Source organism: Notolabrus celidotus, chromosome 5 (assembly GCF_009762535.1).
Source record: "Notolabrus celidotus isolate fNotCel1 chromosome 5, fNotCel1.pri, whole genome shotgun sequence".
Lineage (NCBI taxonomy): Eukaryota > Metazoa > Chordata > Actinopteri > Labriformes > Labridae > Notolabrus > Notolabrus celidotus.
This window is the reverse complement of record NC_048276.1, coordinates 37747989-37767557: the sequence shown is the minus strand read 5'-3', so window position 1 is coordinate 37767557 and position 19569 is coordinate 37747989. Positions and strand designations below refer to the sequence as shown.

The window sequence follows — 19569 nt, the reverse complement described above, 5'->3', positions numbered from 1 at the left end:
ACCAGCTGTGAAAAGACCAGCCCCAGTTCTCCCCGTGCCAGTGCATGTGACTGAGATGGACCCTGTAAGCTGCTTTTTAAATCTTTAACATAACACATACTATTTTATCCATTACTGTTTAATGTTGCTTCTCTTCATAACTATGCTCCTATTTTATCACAGCAGGACCCCCTTCAGCCACAGTCTTCTGGGGCACTCCCACTCTTGTGGCCAGAGACCCTCCCTGTGCAAGATCACAAGTGGGTGTCTGCAGCTCTTTTTAAGGTTGGAGCAAGTGGAAAGCTGGAGCTGCGTGACTCCCTACAGCTTTGGTACAATCCTCCACCACCAGCCCAGTTGTACCACCAGGCTCCCACCCCTGACCGTTTCTTCTCCCACCGTCTCTTCCTGTGGATGCCATATAGGCTGTGGAAGGTGCAGTTTGTTTGTACCAACCCTAGCTGTACAAGACATCCACTAGCTGGGGGTGGCTTGCACAGGAGAGTCAGGAAGGTGCTAGACATAGACTGCTTCTATGTCCTTGCTACAGAGACACTGATCTGCAGCAAGTGCACAAGCAGCTATGTCTCTACTGGTCAGAACATCCTCCAGCAACTTGACCTGGCCCACCGATCCGAGTTCAGGGTCATCCTTACACTCAAGTAAGTAATACAATACACTGAATTGTTAACTTTTCTTTCTACAAGGTTTTTTTTTTTTTTGAGTAATTTATTTGAACACTCTTTCTAAGGTACGCCTGTGACATACGTGTCATTCGCCTCATGCGTGAACGAACACTTGGAAATGGGCCTGCACGAATCGTCAGACAGCTGAAGGAAAACCACAGTGAGGTAAATTGTAAAATTCACAACAGCATTATGAACCAAGGACTATGATGCCACATAAAGCACACACCCACACCCACAGACTTCTTTCTCCACAGTGGCTAATTCACATGAGACAATCACCTCTGCCTGTCAATTTTTGCTCTTCTAGACTGATTAATATACCTCACCATACTTGTTCATTTATTCTTCATTCTAGATAAACTCCAGCAAAATGTAAAATATTATCATCTATCCCATCCATTATGTAAATACCATTACTCAATTATGTTTTGGTCATCTATACTTTTTTCAAAGACCTACTGACTCTGCTGCTTTTAATAAAGCCACCGTTACTTAAAAAGCACCAGTGTTTTTTGTTTGGGTATTAGTAAAGATGTATCTTCTATAAATTAATGTCATTTTAGGAGTGGCTCCAGCATGTAGGCAGATACACCTCTGAGTGTGTTGCCTTCATGTCCAACCCTAGCCTGCTGCCACCCAATTTCCAGGAGCCCCCACAGCCAGAAGTTATCCCCAGCTACAAATGGATCCTGACTGTTTACAGCCACGATATCCTCAACAGGCTCGAGGATATCAACGCTCATATCACCAGCACATACGGATCCATTTTGAAGCTGGACTCAACTAAAAAGGTTTGAATTGATATCTGGATAACTGCATTCTTAATTAAAGTTGGGACTTTGATTCTGAAACAGTAATTTACTTCTAAGGCTCCTTTAGACTAGAGTAACACATTTTTGACACATACGATCCTTGAAATCATTTCACATGTTGAGAAATTGTTTTACTTGGAGATAAATTGTACATTATTATAACCTTTATTTAACCAGGAAATGCTCATTGAGATTAAAAATATCTTTTCCAAGAGAGTCCTGGCCGAGATAGGCAGCAGCACAGTTACACACTTACAGTAGACTTAAACACAAATAGCATACACATAGAACAAGTACACAACGAAGACCTCCAGATAAACAGTACATGATTCAGATCATGCTGTACCAACACAAAATTCTAACAACTCTGTGTCTAATTATTTATTTTCAGATCACTAAGAAGCTGACAGGGCCTGCTAAAGGCACGGCACAATGGCTGACGTCAGTGGGAAATGAGGTGGGCCAGGTCCTCATCAGCGTCCTGACTGCAAATGAAGGTCCTGGATTGGACCAGATGGCTGCAGGCTTGATACAGAGGTATCAGAAGGCAGGTGTGGCTCCCCCCATTGCTTTGTATGTGGACTGTGGCTGCTGCAAAGAAGGGGGTGAGACAAAACTGAAGATGCGCTTCAGTGGGTGGCCAGATCTCATTGTTCGCCTTGATATCTGGCACTTTATGCGGCGGCTGGCAGTAGGCTGCACCACAGACGCCCATCAACTGTATCCCACTTTTATGGCCCGCATGTCAGCATGCATTTTTGAGTGGGATGCAGGGGATGTGGCTCTGCTACGAAGGGCCAAGAAGGAGCAGCTGATGCAGCAGAACTGGCCTGCACTTTCTGAGAGGGAGCTGGACCGCCACATAACCAAGGCAGAGCTGGCCTTGCACTGTAGGAGGAGGACCAGAGGAGAGGCAAAAACTATTCTCCTCCTTGATCAGCTTCTGTGGGAGCTCATGAGTGACAAGGGGAAGGATGCACTCGGTGTTCCCCTGTTTAACATCCAGAGGATGCAGCACATCTGGAAAACCCAGAAGCGGCATGTGACATGCATTCAGGATCCCCAAGATGTGTCACTTTACACCGAAACAGGAACTGTGTCGAAGGGAGGTGTCCAACTAAAAAAATACAGATGTGCGAGGGGCTCCACATCCCTGGAATCCTTCCATTGCCACCTCGTACGATTCGTTCCAGGTTTGTGTTCATGATTTATGGTATTAATGACTTAATATTCCTGTCTTTATAAAAACGTATTAGTAATCTTACAGATGCAGCTACAATCTGTATGCACTCAATGATATTTTGTCATATATTTCTATCATTGTGCCACCTTCTGGTCAAAGACCTGAACAACACAATGAATCGATGAAAGATCTCTTAATGCCCTTGGTCATTAAATGCACACACACCAGAATGGCAATATTATAGAAAAAATACTAAATTGAGCTTTGAAAATTTGTTGTTTGTTTTTGCATGATACCACAGTTAACCTTTTCCTCCCATTTAAAAGTTTACTTTGTGACCTCCTGAAATAAGAAAAACAAGCTTTTCAGTAGGGGGGCTGATATGAAACTTTGCTCAACATAATAATCTCATTTTGCAAACTTTTTCTATGTCTTTCTTTTAGGAAACAGCGCCAATGCTTTGAATTTTCAAATTTACCTCCTGGATGGCCTGCACCGCTGGAACCAGAACCGTGCTGCTGAAGCTATTGCAACTGAACCATCTCCGCTGCATAGTTACACAGGAGAGTTGGTTCATTGCTTCAACAGCCAGTACGAGCAAGTGTTTGGCAGGAAACTGGATCCTACCTTTGTGCCACCTGCTAAATACACAGGTGAGGGTTTTGTAATTACTGCATTGAAAACATCTTGTGTTTAGGGTTATATATATATTTACAGTGTCTGTATGTGTGTGTGTGCAGGTCTCATTTTAATTTTCTTATATTTTCTCAGGGGAGCTGATTGGTTTGCAGTATTTGCTGCAGCAAAACAATGAGCCACTGCAAAACATGCAGAGCAGTTGCGTGGAGACCTCCGAGCAGCTGGAGGACCTGGATGTGGAAGAGCAAGGGGAAGATGATGAGGGATTCATTGAGGAAGTGGGCCAAGAAGCCACTGTGGCAGAACTGGTGGTATGCGAGGAGGTTCAGCCACCCAGTACCTCTCCTACCCCCAGCACTTCCTTGACATCCAGCAACTTGTCCCCTAAAGCGCCTCTCCACCCACCAGCAGAGCTCTCTCCTCCAGCTCCTGTTGCTCCTCCAACTCCTGTTGCTCCTCCAACTCTTGTCCCTCCTCCAGCTCCTGTTGCTCCTGCAGCTCCTGTTGCTCCTGCAGCTCCTGTCTCTCCTCCAGCTCTTGTCCCTCCTCCAGCTCCTGTTGCTCCTCCAGCTCCTCCAGCTCCTGTTGCTCCTCCAGCTCCTGATCCACATGCCCCTACCCAAGCTGTGGATGCAAACAGCCTGCCTGGGATGGATAGAGTGGATGCTCTTGCTGAGTACCTGGTGGAGCTCCGCCATCAGACAGGTCTCACTCTGACCAATCAGCAGGCCTACACCATCGTCAGTCTGTGGCAGAATCTCACAGATTTTGATAAGCAGCGGGTGGTGTATGCAGCTCGACACCAAGAGAGGCTGTTGACTGGTCGCTTCAGAACCCCAAAACAGCAGTCGGGTTTTACCCCTGGAGTGGATAGCACAAAGAGGTGTGTCATTGGCTCAAAAGGCTCCCCTGCACAGTGGCCAAGCTGCTGCAGACTCATTGAGACCATCTTTGTCAGGCTTTGTGACATCCATAGAAGCCCCAAAAAGAAGGAGAAGGAAAGCCTGTCAAGATGGTCTCTTATCCTGCAGGACTACAGGAAAATTAGGCAGCTGCTGCTTGGCAACGGAGTGGTGATGGAGCAGACTACTCTTCAACCTGTTGAGGTAAATCAGAACACCGTGATACAGTGGCACAATAAACGGCTGAAAAATCAAGAGGTTGGAGTTCTTTTGAAGGATGTGCAGCTGCCTGAAGCACGGCCACTGGCACCTGTACCTTTACTGCCTGCCAGACTGCAGCCCCTGTTTCCCGTTCAGCATCACCATCCCGATCAGCTGCATACATATGTGTTGCCAGCTAATACAGCAGGTCAAGCCAGGAGGAAGATCCGGCAGGCTCCAGCCACCTTTGTCCAGCCTCCAGCTGCCTTCATCCAGCCTCCAGCCACCTCCTTTCAGCCTCCAGCTTCCTCCATCCAGCCTCCAGCCACCTCCTTTCAGCCTCTTGCTGCTTTCATCCAGCCTCCAGCCACCTCCTTTCAGCCTCATGCTGCTTTCATCCAGCCTCCAGCCACCTCCTTTCAGCCTCATGCTGCTTTCATCCAGCCTCCAGCCACCTCCTTTCAGCCTCTAGCCCCCTGCATCCAGCCTCCAGCCACCTCTTTTCAGCATCCAGCTTCCTCCATCCAGCCTCCAGCCACCTCCTTTCAGCCTCTAGCCTACTGCATCCAGCCTCCAGCCACCTCCTTTCAGCCTCCAGCTTCCTCCACCCAGCCTCCAGCCACCTCCTTTCAGCCTCTAGCCTCCTGCATCCAGCCTCCAGCCACCTCCTTTCAGCCTCCAGCTTCCTCCAGCCAGCCTCCAGCCACCTCCTTTAAGCCTCATGCTGCCTTCATCGAGCCTCCAGCCTCCTGCATCCAGCCTCCTGCATCCACATCCAGCCATCCTCCAGCCACCTCCATCCAGTTAATACCGGGGCCCAGGCCCATTCAACCAAGGCCCATAGCTGCACAGCGGCAGCTGTTTCCCGCAGCTCAACCTGGACCTGCTGTGCCACCGTTGCCCCCCTGCCCTGCCCCTGGGTCATCCACCTCCTTGGCCGACAAACCCCAGCAAACTACAAAAAAAAGGAAATACACACGCACAGCAGTATCCAATGTGTGTAAGAAGTGCGGTTCCTTCCGTACACAAGAAACTGGCCACAGCCAGTACAAGGGTAAAATATACTGCCCCGAAAGAGAAACTTGTACAAGGGAGGAATGGCTAGAGGCCATGCAGAAGGCAGCTTTTGAGCGAAGCCTTAACATAAAGTTTTAAAAAAAAAAAAGAGTTAAATGTGTATATATGTATGTATGTATATGTTGCTTGTTTAAAGATTTTTTTTAATGTTAGTTAATACTTTATTAGTGCAGCCCTATTTGTTTGTTTAATTTAGTATTGTAAATCCATTCAATCATTCAAATTTTATTGATATTTTTATTTATTATGTCATTATTTATATTATTACTGATTTTATTATTTATTTTTCTGTTGTGTTTTTTTGGATTGCATTTTTCTTAATTGTTTTGGAGTTTCATTTGTGTGCCTGTTCGTGATCATATTTTGTTTTATTCATTCCTAGTAATTAAAAACTGTTCTAAAAGCTCAAACAAAATCTTACAGTGTTATTTATTACATTTGAGTGTCAGCATATCAATTGTGGTTCTAAAGGCATAAAGTAACACCATTAAAATAAATACAAATTTAGTACACATAAATCCAAAGCCGATAGAACATCTTCTAGTATAACAAGTAAGAGTAATATATTTCACACAAAACTTGCACTACAAAGATAATTGATCATTTTGCACAGATTCCAGAACATTTACATGCCTAAACTGATGTGATCAGAAATTAACTGCATTGAAAACACAATCAACAAATTCAGTTTTGCCCATGGCTGGATTCGAACCCGGATCCTTCCTTTTTTTCTGCATTTTTTTCTTCCCTTTTCTCCCCCCTTCTTCCCCTTCTTCCCCCCGCCATACAGACAATTGTTCCCCAGCTTTCGCGGAGTTGGTAGAGCGGAGGACTGTAGGATGTTAATATCAGTGATCCTTAGGTCGCTGGTTCAACTCCGGCTCAAAGGTTGTGCTTTTCCTCTAAGTCCTGTACTGTGAGTCGAAAGAGGTCAAAGTGCTGCAAGCAATAATCCTCGAATGCAATGCACTTCAAATCCAGTTGGATGAAAAGAAACAAAGTTGCTTTCACTATCTTGGAATTTCTGGCACTTTGCAACGGAAATTAGACAATCACATGAGCATTGCATTTGATACTTCTAAATGGTTGTTGGCCACGAGTTGGGAAAATTAAGTTTTCTTTTAACTCTTCTTGCTTTTTCTTTTTTTGAGATCAGAAAAACATTCCAGGTGGGTAACCCTTCCCCTATCCCTTCAATAGCTCAGTTGGTAGAGCGGAGGACTGTAGGATGTTAATATCAGTGATCCTTAGGTCGCTGGTTCAACTCCGGCTCGAAGGATGTGCTTTTCCTCTCAGTCCCCTGCTGTGAGTTGAAAGGGTTGGTCAAAGTGGTCCAAACCATCATCCTCGACTGCATTGCACTTCAAATCCAGTTGGATGAAAAGCAACATAATTCCTATCACTTTCTTGGAATTGTTGGCACTTTGGACGCGTCCATGTAGCCAGTAGCCCGGGTTCGAATCCAGCCTGCGGCCCCTTTCCCACATGTCATCTCTTCCAGGTTCTGACACTATCCACTGTCCTCTCCTCTATAAAATAAAGGTGTAAGTACCCCAAAATATAACTTCAAAAAAAAGAAGGAATTGTTGGCACTTGGCAAAGGAAATGAGACGATAACATTGCCTGTGGAACTTATTAATGGTTGTTGGCCATGAGTTGAGAAAATGAAGTTTCCTGTTTAACTCTGCTAGCTTTTTCTGTTCTTAGATCAGAAAAAACATTCCAGGCAAATTTGCCTTCCCCTGTCCCTTCGATAGCTCAGTTGGTAGAGCGGAGGACTGTAGGATGTTAATATCAGTGATCCTTAGGTCGCTGGTTCAACTCCGGCTCGAAGGATGTGCTTTTCCTCTCAGTCCTATACTGTGAGTTGAAAGGGTTGGTCAAAGTGGTCCAAACCATCATCCTCGACTGCATTGCACTTCAAATCCAGTTAAGTGAATAGCAACATAATTCCTATCACTATCTTGGAATTGTTGGCACTTTGCAACGGAAATTAGACAATCACATCAGCATTGCATTTGATACTTCTTAATGGTTGTTGGCCATGAGTTGAGAAAATGAAGTTTCCTGTTTAACTCTGCTAGCTTTTTCTGTTCTTAGATCAGAAAAACATTCCAGGAAAATTTGCCATCCCCTATCCCTTCGATAGCTCAGTTGGTAGAGCGGAGGACTGTAGGATGTTAATATCAGTGATCCTTAGGTCGCTGGTTCAACTCCGGCTCGAAGGATGTGCTTTTCCTCTAAGTCCTGTACAGTGAGTCGAAAGAGGTCAAAGTGCTGCAAGCAATAATCCTCGAATGCAATGCACTTCAAATCCAGTTGGATGAAAATAAACAAAGTTGCTTTCACTGTCTTGGAATTTCTGGCACTTTGCAATGGAAATTAGACAATCACATGAGCATTGCATTTGATACTTCTAAATGGTTGTTGGCCACGAGTTGGGAAAATTAAGTTTTCTTTTAACTCTTCTTGCTTTTTCTTTTTTTGAGATCAGAAAAACATTCCAGGTGGGTAACCCTTCCCCTATCCCTTCGATAGCTCAGTTGGTAGAGCGGCGGACTGTAGGATGTTAATATCAGTGATCCTTAGGTCGCTGGTTCAACTCCGGCTCGAAGGATGTGCTTTTCCTCTCAGTCCCCTGCCTTGAGTTGAAAGGGTTGGTCAAAGTGATCCAAACCATCATCCTCGACTGCATTGCACTTCAAATCCAGTTAAGTGAAAAGCAACATAATTCCTATCACTTTCTTGGAATTGTTGGCACTTTGGACGCGTCCATGTAGCCAGTAGCCCGGGTTCGAATCCAGCCTGTGGCCCCTTTCCCACATGTCATCTCTTCCAGGTTCTGACACTATCCACTGTCCTCTCCTCTATAAAATAAAGGTGTAAGTACCCCAAAATATAACTTCAAAAAAAAGAAGGAATTGTTGGCACTTGGCAAAGGAAATGAGACGATAACATTGCCTGTGGAACTTATTAATGGTTGTTGGCCATGAGTTGAGAAAATGATGTTTCCTGTTTAACTCTGCTAGCTTTTTCTGTTCTTAGATCAGAAAAAACATTCCAGGCAAATTTGCGTTCCCCTGTCCCTTCGATAGCTCAGTTGGTAGAGCGGAGGACTGTAGAATGTTAATATCAGTGATCCTTAGGTCGCTGGTTCAACTCCGGCTCGAAGGATGTGCTTTTCCTCTCAGTCCTGTACTGTGAGTCGAAAGAGGTCAAAGTGCTGCAAGCAATAATCCTCGAATGCAATGCACTTCAAATCCAGTTGGATGAAAAGAAACAAATTTGCTTTCACTATCTTGGAATTTCTGGCACTTTGCAACGGAAATTAGACAATCACATGAGCATTGCATTTGATACTTCTAAATGGTTGTTGGCCACGAGTTGGGAAAATGAAGTTTTCTTTTAACTCTTCTTGCTTTTTCTTTTTTTGAGATCAGAAAAACATTCCAGGTGGGTAACCCTTGCCCTATCCCTTCGATAGCTCAGTTGGTAGAGTGGAGGACTGTAGGATGTTAATATCAGTGATCCTTAGGTCGCTGGTTCAACTCCGGCTCGAAGGATGTGCTTTTCCTCTCAGTCCTATACTGTGAGTTGAAAGGGTTGTTCAAAGTGGTCCAAACAATCATCCTCGACTGCAATGCACTTCAAATCCAGTTGGATGAAAAGAAACAAAGTTGCTTTCACTATCTTGGAATTTCTGGCACTTTGCAACGGAAATTAGACAATCACATGAGCATTGCATTTGATACTTCTTAATGGTTGTTGGCCATGAGTTGAGAAAATGAAGTTTCCTGTTTAACTCTGCTAGCTTTTTCTGTTCTTAGATCAGAAAAACATTCCAGGCGGGTAACCCTTGCCCTATCCCTTCGATAGCTCAGTTGGTAGAGCGGAGGACTGTAGGATGTTAATATCAGTGATCCTTAGGTCGCTGGTTCAACTCCGGCTCGAAGGATGTGCTTTTCCTCTCAGTCCTATACTGTGAGTTGAAAGGGTTGGTCAAAGTGGTCCAAACCATCATCCTCGACTGCATTGCACTTCAAATCCAGTTAAGTGAAAAGCAACATAATTCCTATCACTTTCTTGGAATTGTTGGCACTTTGGACGCGTCCATGTAGCCAGTAGCCCGGGTTCGAATCCAGCCTGCGGCCCCTTTCCCACATGTCATCTCTTCCAGGTTCTGACACTATCCACTGTCCTCTCCTCTATAAAATAAAGGTGGAAGTACCCCAAAATATAACTTCAAAAAAAAGAAGGAATTGTTGGCACTTGGCAAAGGAAATGAGACGATAACATTGCCTGTGGAACTTATTAATGGTTGTTGGCCATGAGTTGAGAAAATGAAGTTTCCTGTTTAACTCTGCTATCTTTTTCTGTTCTTAGATCAGAAAAAACATTCCAGGCAAATTTGCCTTCCCCTGTCCCTTCGATAGCTCAGTTGGTAGAGCGGAGGACTGTAGGATGTTAATATCAGTGATCCTTAGGTCGCTGGTTCAACTCCGGCTCGAAGGATGTGCTTTTCCTCTCAGTCCCCTGCTGTGAGTTGAAAGGGTTGGTCAAAGTGGTCCAAACCATCATCCTCGACTGCATTGCACTTCAAATCCAGTTAAGTGAAAAGCAACATAATTCCTATCACTTTCTTGGAATTGTTGGCACTTTGGACGCGTCCATGTAGCCAGTAGCCCGGGTTCGAATCCAGCCTGCGGCCCCTTTCCCACATGTCATCTCTTCCAGGTTCTGACACTATCCACTGTCCTCTCCTCTATAAAATAAAGGTGTAAGTACCCCAAAATATAACTTCAAAAAAAAGAAGGAATTGTTGGCACTTGGCAAAGGAAATGAGACGATAACATTGCCTGTGGAACTTATTAATGGTTGTTGGCCATGAGTTGAGAAAATGAAGTTTCCTGTTTAACTCTGCTAGCTTTTTCTGTTCTTAGATCAGAAAAAACATTCCAGGCAAATTTGCCTTCCCCTGTCCCTTCGATAGCTCAGTTGGTAGAGCGGAGGACTGTAGGATGTTAATATCAGTGATCCTTAGGTCGCTCGTTCAACTCCGGCTCGAAGGATGTGCTTTTCCTCTCAGTCCTATAATGTGAGTTGAAAGGGTTGGTAAAAGTGGTCCAAACCATCATCCTCGACTGCAATGCACTTCAAATCCAGTTGGATGAAAAGAAACAAATTTGCTTTCACTATCTTGGAATTTCTGGCACTTTGCAACGGAAATTAGACAATCACATGAGCATTGCATTTGATACTTCTAAATGGTTGTTGGCCACGAGTTGGGAAAATGAAGTTTTCTTTTAACTCTTCTTGCTTTTTCTTTTTTTGAGATCAGAAAAACATTCCAGGTGGGTAACCCTTCCCCTATCCCTTCAATAGCTCAGTTGGTAGAGCGGAGGACTGTAGGATGTTAATATCAGTGATCCTTAGGTCGCTGGTTCAACTCCGGCTCAAAGGATGTGCTTTTCCTCTCAGTCCCCTGCCTTGAGTTGAAAGGGTTGGTCAAAGTGATCCAAACCATCATCCTCGACTGCATTGCACTTCAAATCCAGTTAAGTGAAAAGCAACATAATTCCTATCACTTTCTTGGAATTGTTGGCACTTTGGACGCGTCCATGTAGCCAGTAGCCCGGGTTCGAATCCAGCCTGTGGGCCCTTTCCCACATGTCATCTCTTCCAGGTTCTGACACTATCCACTGTCCTCTCCTCTATAAAATAAAGGTGTAAGTACCCCAAAATATAACTTCAAAAAAAAGAAGGAATTGTTGGCACTTGGCAAAGGAAATGAGACGATAACATTGCCTGTGGAACTTATTAATGGTTGTTGGCCATGAGTTGAGAAAATGAAGTTTCCTGTTTAACTCTGCTAGCTTTTTCTGTTCTTAGATCAGAAAAAACATTCCAGGCAAATTTGCCTTCCCCTATCCCTTCGATAGCTCAGTTGGTAGAGCGGAGGACTGTAGGATGTTAATATCAGTGATCCTTAGGTCGCTGGTTCAACTCCGGCTCGAAGGATGTGCTTTTCCTCTCAGTCCTATACTGTGAGTTGAAAGGGTTGGTCAAAGTGGTCCAAACCATCATCCTCGACTGCATTGCACTTCAAATCCAGTTAAGTGAATAGCAACATAATTCCTATCACTATCTTGGAATTGTTGGCACTTTGCAACGGAAATTAGACAATCACATCAGCATTGCATTTGATACTTCTTAATGGTTGTTGGCCATGAGTTGAGAAAATGAAGTTTCCTGTTTAACTCTGCTAGCTTTTTCTGTTCTTAGATCAGAAAAACATTCCAGGAAAGTTTGCCATCCCCTATCCCTTCGATAGCTCAGTTGTTAGAGCGGAGGACTGTAGGATGTTAATATCAGTGATCCTTAGGTCGCTGGTTCAACTCCGGCTCGAAGGATGTGCTTTTCCTCTAAGTCCTATACTGTGAGTTGAAAGGGTTGGTAAAAGTGGTCCAAACCATCATCCTCGACTGCAATGCACTTCAAATCCAGTTGGATGAAAAGAAACAAAGTTGCTTTCACTATCTTGGAATTTCTGGCACTTTGCAACGGAAATTAGACAATCACATGAGCATTGCATTTGATACTTCTTAATGGTTGTTGGCCATGAGTTGAGAAAATGAAGTTTCCTGTTTAACTCTGCTAGCTTTTTCTGTTCTTAGATCAGAAAAACATTCCAGGCGGGTAACCCTTGCCCTATCCCTTCGATAGCTCAGTTGGTAGAGCGGAGGACTGTAGGATGTTAATATCAGTGATCCTTAGGTCGCTGGTTTAACTCCGGCTCGAAGGATGTGCTTTTCCTCTCAGTCCTATACTGTGAGTTGAAAGGGTTGGTCAAAGTGGTCCAAACCATCATCCTCGACTGCATTGCACTTCAAATCCAGTTAAGTGAAAAGCAACATAATTCCTATCACTTTCTTGGAATTGTTGGCACTTTGGACGCGTCCATGTAGCCAGTAGCCCGGGTTCGAATCCAGCCTGCGGCCCCTTTCCCACATGTCATCTCTTCCAGGTTCTGACACTTTCCACTGTCCTCTCCTCTATAAAATAAAGGTGTAAGTACCCCAAAATATAACTTCAAAAAAAAAAAAAGGAATTGCTGGCACTTGGCAAAGGAAATGAGACGATAACATTGCCTGTGGAACTTATTAATGGTTGTTGGCCATGAGTTGAGAAAATGAATTTTCCTGTTTAACTCTGCTAGCTTTTTCTGTTCTTAGATCAGAAAAACATTCCAGGCGGGTAACCCTTGCCCTATCCCTTCGATAGCTCAGTTGGTAGAGCGGAGGACTGTAGGATGTTAATATCAGTGATCCTTAGGTCGCTGGTTCAACTCCGGCTCGAAGGATGTGCTTTTCCTGTAAGTCCTGTACAGTGAGTCGAAAGAGGTCAAAGTGCTGCAAGCAATAATCCTCGAATGCAGTGCACTTCAAATCCAGTTAAGTGAATAGCAACATAATTCCTATCACTATCTTGGAATTGTTGGCACTTTGCAACGGAAATTAGACAATCACATGAGCATTGCATTTGATACTTCTTAATGGTTGTTGGCCATGAGTTGAGAAAATGAAGTTTCCTGTTTAACTCTGCTAGCTTTTTCTGTTCTTAGATCAGAAAAACATTCCAGGCGGGTAACCCTTGCCCTATCCCTTCGATAGCTCAGTTGGTAGAGCGGAGGACTGTAGGATGTTCATATCAGTGATCCTTAGGTCGCTGGTTCAACTCCGGCTCGAAGGATGTGCTTTTCCTCTCAGTCCTATACTGTGAGTTGAAAGGGTTGGTCAAAGTGGTCCAAACCATCATCCTCGACTGCATTGCACTTCAAATCCAGTTAAGTGAAAAGCAACATAATTCCTATCACTTTCTTGGAATTGTTGGCACTTTGGACGCGTCCATGTAGCCAGTAGCCCGGCTTTGAATCCAGCCTGCGGCCCCTCTCCCACATGTCATCTCTTCCAGGTTCTGACACTTTCCACTGTCCTCTCCTCTATAAAATAAAGGTGTAAGTACCCCAAAATATAACTTCAAAAAAAAGCTTTTTCTGTTCTTAGATCAGAAAAAACATTCCAGGCAAATTTGCCATTCCCTATCCCTTCGATAGCTCAGTTGGTGGAGCGGAGAACTGTAGGATGTTAATATCAGTGATCCTTAGGTCGCTGGTTCAACTCCGGCTCGAAGGATGTGCTTTTCCTCTCAGTCCTATACTGTGAGTTGAAAGGGTTGGTCAAAGTGGTCCAAACCATCATCCTCGACTGCATTGCACTTCAAATCCAGTTAAGTGAAAAGCAACATAATTCCTATCACTATCTTGGAATTGTTGGCACTTTGCAACGGAAATTAGACAATCACATGAGCATTGCATTTGATACTTCTTAATGGTAGTTGGCCATGAGTTGAGAAAATGAAGTTTCCTGTTTAACTCTGCTAGCTTTTTCTGTTCTTAGATCAGAAAAACATTCCAGGTGGGTAACCCTTGCCCTATTCCTTCGATCGCGGTGCCCGACGACCGCTCGTCCGTATACCTGACTCCTATCACAGCGCCAGCTCCATCTTTCGTCTGCCAATCATATGAGCAAGTCTATCTTACGTAATTCAATCAAATGCCCGTATCCATCTTTCGCCGAACAATCACGGAGCGAAGATCATCTTTCGACGAGCCGGCCAATCGGGGCTCGCTCTCCATCTTTTGGTGAGCCGCCAATCAGGGCTCGCTCTCCATCTTTCGATGAGCCGGCTACTCGGGAGCTGAGCTGGGGCCGGGAGCTAGATGTCAAAGAAGAGGTACGCTCCGAAAGAACGGCGAAAAATACCGGCGAAAAGAGTTCAAGGTACAGTATGTCTCATGAATTTCTATACTTGTATCTATGTATTGGTAGAAATGTCCAAGCTATGTTCTCATTGTGTTGTTTCACAGTGAGGGTTAATACCTTGTTGCGAAAAACGGTCGTGTAAGTAAACAAGCAGTCATACGACGTAAACAAGTACATTGACACTTGTAAAGCTGTCGACGGCAGAAAAAACACAAGATAGATCTAAAATAGTCAGAAAGCTTAATGTAGGTATGTATTACATACATGTGTACACGTACGGCACACTGTTTAGTTACAAATTGTTCATTCATTCATTCATTCAAAACGCCGGTAAAGCTTGTGTTACTAAGTGTCTCGCTAGCTTGTTACATAATGGCGGAATGGTGGAGGAATGTAAATAAGTACATTCATTTTATTAAGCGCGGACAATAAGGCGCTAAGACGCAGTTCGTGCAGAGATCGTGATATAATGCTAATGGTTATGGTATGTTATTTGTTCAGTGGGGGAATAAAGCTACCCAGGTACATTTGACTCAGTTATACTTGAGTTGGGATAGTGTATGTTTTTATTGTATTTTTTACTATATTTCATTTTCAGACAGTGTTATTCTTCAGTGTAACGTGTATCTCTAAGTGTGTTAATTTGAATGTATGATAAACTGTAGGATTAAGTGTTCCTTTTTAGGGTTGAGAAAAATCTCCCACTTCTTAAACCAAATTGGAAAAGGTTTCTTTTCTCATTCTATAGTGCCAGTAATAGTATCTGTGTTTTGAGTGTATATTTTTCAACCGTTCAGTTTACAGTTAAATTGTGCAGTTCTTGCAGCTGATATTGCTTTACCTTGTGGTTACAGATAGAGAAGTGCCCTCTCCAGTTGAGAGGACAGGCTACCCTTGTTCAAGGACCTCAGAGCTGTTCTTGTGGCTTTCACAAGGTAACCTTAATTAAATTCAACATACAACTACAAAGGGTTAAAGTGATTCCTCTGAATGTTGACTGCTTATCTTATTATGTACACTAACAAACTTATTACTGTTGTTTTATTTTTTTAGGCAAGGGAGCATGCTAGGGCTTTATCATCTGGGGGTGTGCAACCTCAATCCAGTCAGTCCACAGCAGGACTGACCGGATCCACAGCCACTGCATGCACAGCTGGTCCATCAACGGGAGCAAGTCCTGTAAAAAAGACCAAACTGGTTTTGTCCATGGTAAACGTAACCTTCTTTATAAAGCTAAACACAATACAGTTATTATCAGATTGTTACACAAGCCTCTGAAATATGTATTTGTTGTGACATAGAAATAGACATTTTAATTATTGGTTATATTTTTCTGTTGCTTTATTCAGTTTGAAAGATCGAGGTTTGGCTCCCACGTTCACACGCCAAAACCAAACCTCAATGTCCAGAGAAAAAACGTTCCTCGGGTAAGTTTTAAGGACTATGACTTAAGGTTCACAAAAACCTGTTGTGCTGCTTTGTATTTCTGATAACAACTGTCTACACAGACACAAAGTAACCCTGGCTCTGCTGCTGCCACCACTTCCCAATCTCCATCTTCATACAACCCTCCATCTCCTCACCATTCCCCATCACCTCGCCATTCCCCATCTCCTCACCATTCCCCATCTCCTCACCATTCCCCATCTCCTCACCATTCCCCATCTCCTCACCATTCCCCATCTCCTCACCATTCCCCATCACCTCGCCATTCCCCATCTCCTCACCATTCCCCATCTCCTCACCATTCCCCATCTCCTCACCATTCCCCATCTCCTCACCATCCCCCATCTCCTCGCCCTTGTACCCCTGTGTGCCCATCCCCATCTGACTTTTTCCTAGCTCCACCACCAGCTGTGAAAAGACCAGCCCCAGTTCTCCCCGTGCCAGTGCATGTGGCTGAGATGGACCCTGTAAGCTGCTTTTTAAATCTTTAACATAACACATACTATTTTATCCATTTCTGTTTAATGTTGCTTCTCTTCATAACTATGCTCCTATTTTATCACAGCAGGACCCCCTTCAGCCACAGTCTTCTGGGGCACTCCCACTCTTGTGGCCAGAGACCCTCCCTGTGCAAGATCACAAGTGGGTGTCTGCAGCTCTTTTTAAGGTTGGAGCAAGTGGAAAGCTGGAGCTGCGTGACTCCCTACAGCTTTGGTACAATCCTCCACCACCAGCCCTGTTGTACCACCAGGCTCCCACCCCTGACCGTTTCTTCTCCCACCGTCTCTTCCTGTGGATGCCATATAGGCTGTGGAAGGTGCAGTCTGTTTGTACCAACCCTAGCTGTACAAGACATCCACTAGCTGGGGGTGGCTTGCACAGGAGAGTCAGGAAGGTGCTAGACATAGACTGCTTCTATGTCCTTGCTACAGAGACACTGATCTGCAGCAAGTGCAGAAGCAGCTATGTCTCTACTGGTCAAAACATCCTCCAGCAACTTGACCTGGCCCACCGATCCGAGTTCAGGGTCATCCTTACACGCAAGTAAGTAATACAATACACTGAATTGTTAACTTTTTTTTCTACAAGGTTTTTTTTTTTTTTTTTTGAGTAATTTATTTGAACACTCTTTCTAAGGTACGCCTGTGACATACGTGTCATTCGCCTCATGCGTGAACGAACACTTGGAAATGGGCCTGCACGAATCGTCAGACAGCTGAAGGAAAACCACAGTGAGGTAAATTGTAAAATTCACAACAGCATTATGAACCAAGGACTATGATGCCACATAAAACACACACCCACACCCACAGACTTCTTTCTCCACAGTGGCTAATTCACATGAGACAATCACCTCTGCCTGTCAATTTTTGCTCTTCTAGACTGATTAATATACCTCACCATACTTGTTCATTTATTCTTCATTCTAGATAAACTCCAGCAAAATGTAAAATATTATCATCTATCCCATCCATTATGTAAATACCATTACTCAATTATGTTTTGGTCATCTATACTTTTTTCAAAGACCTACTGACTCTGCTGCTTTTAATAAAGCCACCGTCACTTAAAAAGCACCAGTGTTTTTTGTTTGGGTATTAGTAAAGATGTATCTTCTATAAATTAATGTCATTTTAGGAGTGACTCCAGCATGTAGGCAGATACACCTCTGAGTGTGTTGCCTTCATGTCCAACCCTAGCCTGCTGCCACCCAATTTCCAGGAGCCCCCACAGCCAGAAGTTATCCCCAGCTACAAATGGATCCTGACTGTTTACAGCCACGATATCCTCAACAGGCTCGAGGATATCAACGCTCATATCACCAGCACATACGGATCCATTTTGAAGCTGGACTCAACTAAAAAGGTTTGAATTGATATCTGGATAACTGCATTCTTAATTAAAGTTGGGACTTTGATTCTGAAACAGTAATTTACTTCTAAGGCTCCTTTAGACTAGAGTAACACATTTTTGACACATACGATCCTTGAAATCATTTCACATGTTGAGAAATCGTTTTACTTGGAGATAAATTGTACATTATTATAACCTTTATTTAACCAGGAAATGCTCATTGAGATTAAAAATATCTTTTCCAAGAGAGTCCTGGCCAAGATAGGCAGCAGCACAGTTACACACTTACAGTAGACTTAAACACAAATAGCATACACATACAACAGGTACACAACGAAGACCTCCAGATAAACAGTACATGATTCAGATCATGCTGTACCAACACAAAATTCTAACAACTCTGTGTCTAATTATTTATTTTCAGATCACTAAGAAGCTGACAGGGCCTGCTAAAGGCACGGCACAATGGCTGACATCAGTGGGAAATGAGGTGGGCCAGGTCCTCATCAGCGTCCTGACGGCAAATGAAGGTCCTGGATTGGACCAGATGGCTGCAGGCTTGATACAGAGGTATCAGAAGGCAGGTGTGGCTCCCCCCATTGCTTTGTATGTGGACTGTGGCTACTGCAAAGAAGGGGGTGAGACAAAACTGAAGATGCGCTTCAGTGGGTGGCCAGATCTCATTGTTCGCCTTGATATCTGGCACTTTATGCGGCGGCTGGCAGTAGGCTGCACCACAGACGCCCATCAACTGTATCCCACTTTTATGGCCCGCATGTCAGCATGCATTTTTGAGTGGGATGCAGGGGATGTGAGGGCGAGGGCCAAGAAGGAGCAGCTGATGCAGCAGAACTGGCCTGCACTTTCTGCGAGGGAGCTGGACCGCCACATAACCAAGGCAGAGCTGGCCTTGCACTGTAGGAGGAGGGCCAGAGGAGAGGCAAAAACTATTCTCCTCCTTGATCAGCTTCTGTGGGAGCTCATGAGTGACAAGGGGAAGGATGCACTCGGTGTTCCCCTGTTTAACATCCAGAGGATGCAGCACATCTGGAAAACCCAGAAGCAGCATGTGACATGCATTCAGGATCCCCAAGATGTGTCACTTTACACCAAAACAGGAACTGTGTCGAAGGGAGGTGTCCAACTAAAAACATACAGATGTGCGAGGGGCTCCACATCCCTGGAATCCTTCCATTGCCACCTTGTACGATTCGTTCCAGGTTTGTGTTCATGATTTATGGTATTAATGACTTAATATTCCTGTCTTTATAAAAACGTATTAGTAATCTTACAGATGCAGCTACAATCTGTATGCACTCAATGATATTTTGTCATATATTTCTATCATTGTGCCACCTTCTGGTCAAAGACCTGAACAACACAATGAATCGATGAAAGATCTCTTAATGCCCTTGGTCATTAAATGCACACACACCAGAATGGCAATATTATAGAAAAAATACTAAATTGAGCTTTGAAAATTTGTTGTTTGTTTTTGCATGATACCACAGTTAACCTTTTCCTCCCATTTAAAAGTTTACTTTGTGACCTCCTGAAATAAGAAAAACAAGCTTTTCAGTAGGGGGCTGATATGAAACTTTGCTCAACATAATAATCTCATTTTGCAAACATTTTCGATGTCTTTCTTTTAGGAAACAGCGCCAATGCTTTGAATTTTCAAATTTACCTCCTGGATGGCCTGCACCACTGGAACCAGAACCGTGCTGCTGAAGCTATTGCAACTGAACCATCTCCGCTGCATAGTTACACAGGAGAGTTGGTTCATTGCTTCAACAGCCAGTACGAGCAAGTGTTTGGCAGGAAACTGGATCCTACCTTTGTGCCACCTGCTAAATACACAGGTGAGGGTTTTGTAATTACTGCATTGAAAACATCTTGTGTTTAGGGTTATATATATATTTACAGTGTCTGTATGTGTGTGTGTGCAGGTCTCATTTTAATTTT

At 44.0% G+C, this 19569-nt stretch overlaps 2 protein-coding genes and 7 non-coding genes across 9 annotated transcripts; all 9 read left to right on the top strand.

The window, feature by feature from the left end:
* The first annotated feature begins 1985 nt into the window (after nucleotides 1-1985).
* On the top strand, nucleotides 1986-5649 carry LOC117813195. The gene is made up of 3 exons (XM_034684320.1): nucleotides 1986-2673; nucleotides 3107-3316; nucleotides 3435-5649. Exons 1-3 carry the CDS (start codon nucleotides 1995-1997, stop codon nucleotides 5558-5560), a joined length of 3015 nt encoding a protein of 1004 aa, XP_034540211.1. The 5' UTR covers nucleotides 1986-1994; the 3' UTR covers nucleotides 5561-5649.
* Nucleotides 5650-7229: 1580 nt separating this feature from the next.
* Nucleotides 7230-7318, top strand: trnay-gua. The gene is given in 2 exon segments: nucleotides 7230-7266; nucleotides 7283-7318. It is a non-coding gene; the product is annotated as a tRNA-Tyr (tRNA).
* Nucleotides 7319-7621: 303 nt separating this feature from the next.
* On the top strand, nucleotides 7622-7710 carry trnay-gua. The gene is given in 2 exon segments: nucleotides 7622-7658; nucleotides 7675-7710. It is a non-coding gene; the product is annotated as a tRNA-Tyr (tRNA).
* Nucleotides 7711-8567: 857 nt separating this feature from the next.
* trnay-gua lies at nucleotides 8568-8656 on the top strand. Its single transcript is given in 2 exon segments — nucleotides 8568-8604; nucleotides 8621-8656. It is a non-coding gene; the product is annotated as a tRNA-Tyr (tRNA).
* Nucleotides 8657-9348: 692 nt separating this feature from the next.
* On the top strand, nucleotides 9349-9437 carry trnay-gua. The gene is given in 2 exon segments: nucleotides 9349-9385; nucleotides 9402-9437. It is a non-coding gene; the product is annotated as a tRNA-Tyr (tRNA).
* Nucleotides 9438-9905: 468 nt separating this feature from the next.
* Nucleotides 9906-9994, top strand: trnay-gua. Its single transcript is given in 2 exon segments — nucleotides 9906-9942; nucleotides 9959-9994. It is a non-coding gene; the product is annotated as a tRNA-Tyr (tRNA).
* Nucleotides 9995-11411: 1417 nt separating this feature from the next.
* On the top strand, nucleotides 11412-11500 carry trnay-gua. Its single transcript is given in 2 exon segments — nucleotides 11412-11448; nucleotides 11465-11500. It is a non-coding gene; the product is annotated as a tRNA-Tyr (tRNA).
* Nucleotides 11501-12753: 1253 nt separating this feature from the next.
* On the top strand, nucleotides 12754-12842 carry trnay-gua. Its single transcript is given in 2 exon segments — nucleotides 12754-12790; nucleotides 12807-12842. It is a non-coding gene; the product is annotated as a tRNA-Tyr (tRNA).
* A 3366-nt stretch (nucleotides 12843-16208) lies between these two features.
* LOC117812740 lies at nucleotides 16209-17228 on the top strand. The gene is made up of 4 exons (XM_034683653.1): nucleotides 16209-16217; nucleotides 16316-16794; nucleotides 16888-16987; nucleotides 17181-17228. The coding sequence occupies exons 1-4, from the start codon at nucleotides 16209-16211 to the stop codon at nucleotides 17199-17201; spliced, it is 609 nt and encodes a 202-aa protein (XP_034539544.1). The 3' UTR covers nucleotides 17202-17228.
* Nucleotides 17229-19569: the final 2341 nt, after the last annotated feature.

Bases quoted from the DNA above. Each gene is read 5' to 3' on its own strand.
- LOC117812740 (XM_034683653.1), top strand. The intron at 16,795-16,887 runs GTAAGTAATACA...ACTCTTTCTAAG, and splicing joins AGGGTCATCCTTACACGCAA to GTACGCCTGTGACATACGTG. The intron at 16,988-17,180 runs GTAAATTGTAAA...TCTTCATTCTAG, and splicing joins TGAAGGAAAACCACAGTGAG to ATAAACTCCAGCAAAATGTA.
- LOC117813195 (XM_034684320.1), top strand. From the start codon at position 1,995: ATGGCTGCAGGCTTGATACAGAGGTATCAGAAGGCAGGTGTGGCTCCC. The intron at 2,674-3,106 runs GTTTGTGTTCAT...TCTTTCTTTTAG, and splicing joins CCTCGTACGATTCGTTCCAG to GAAACAGCGCCAATGCTTTG. The intron at 3,317-3,434 runs GTGAGGGTTTTG...ATATTTTCTCAG, and splicing joins GCCACCTGCTAAATACACAG to GGGAGCTGATTGGTTTGCAG.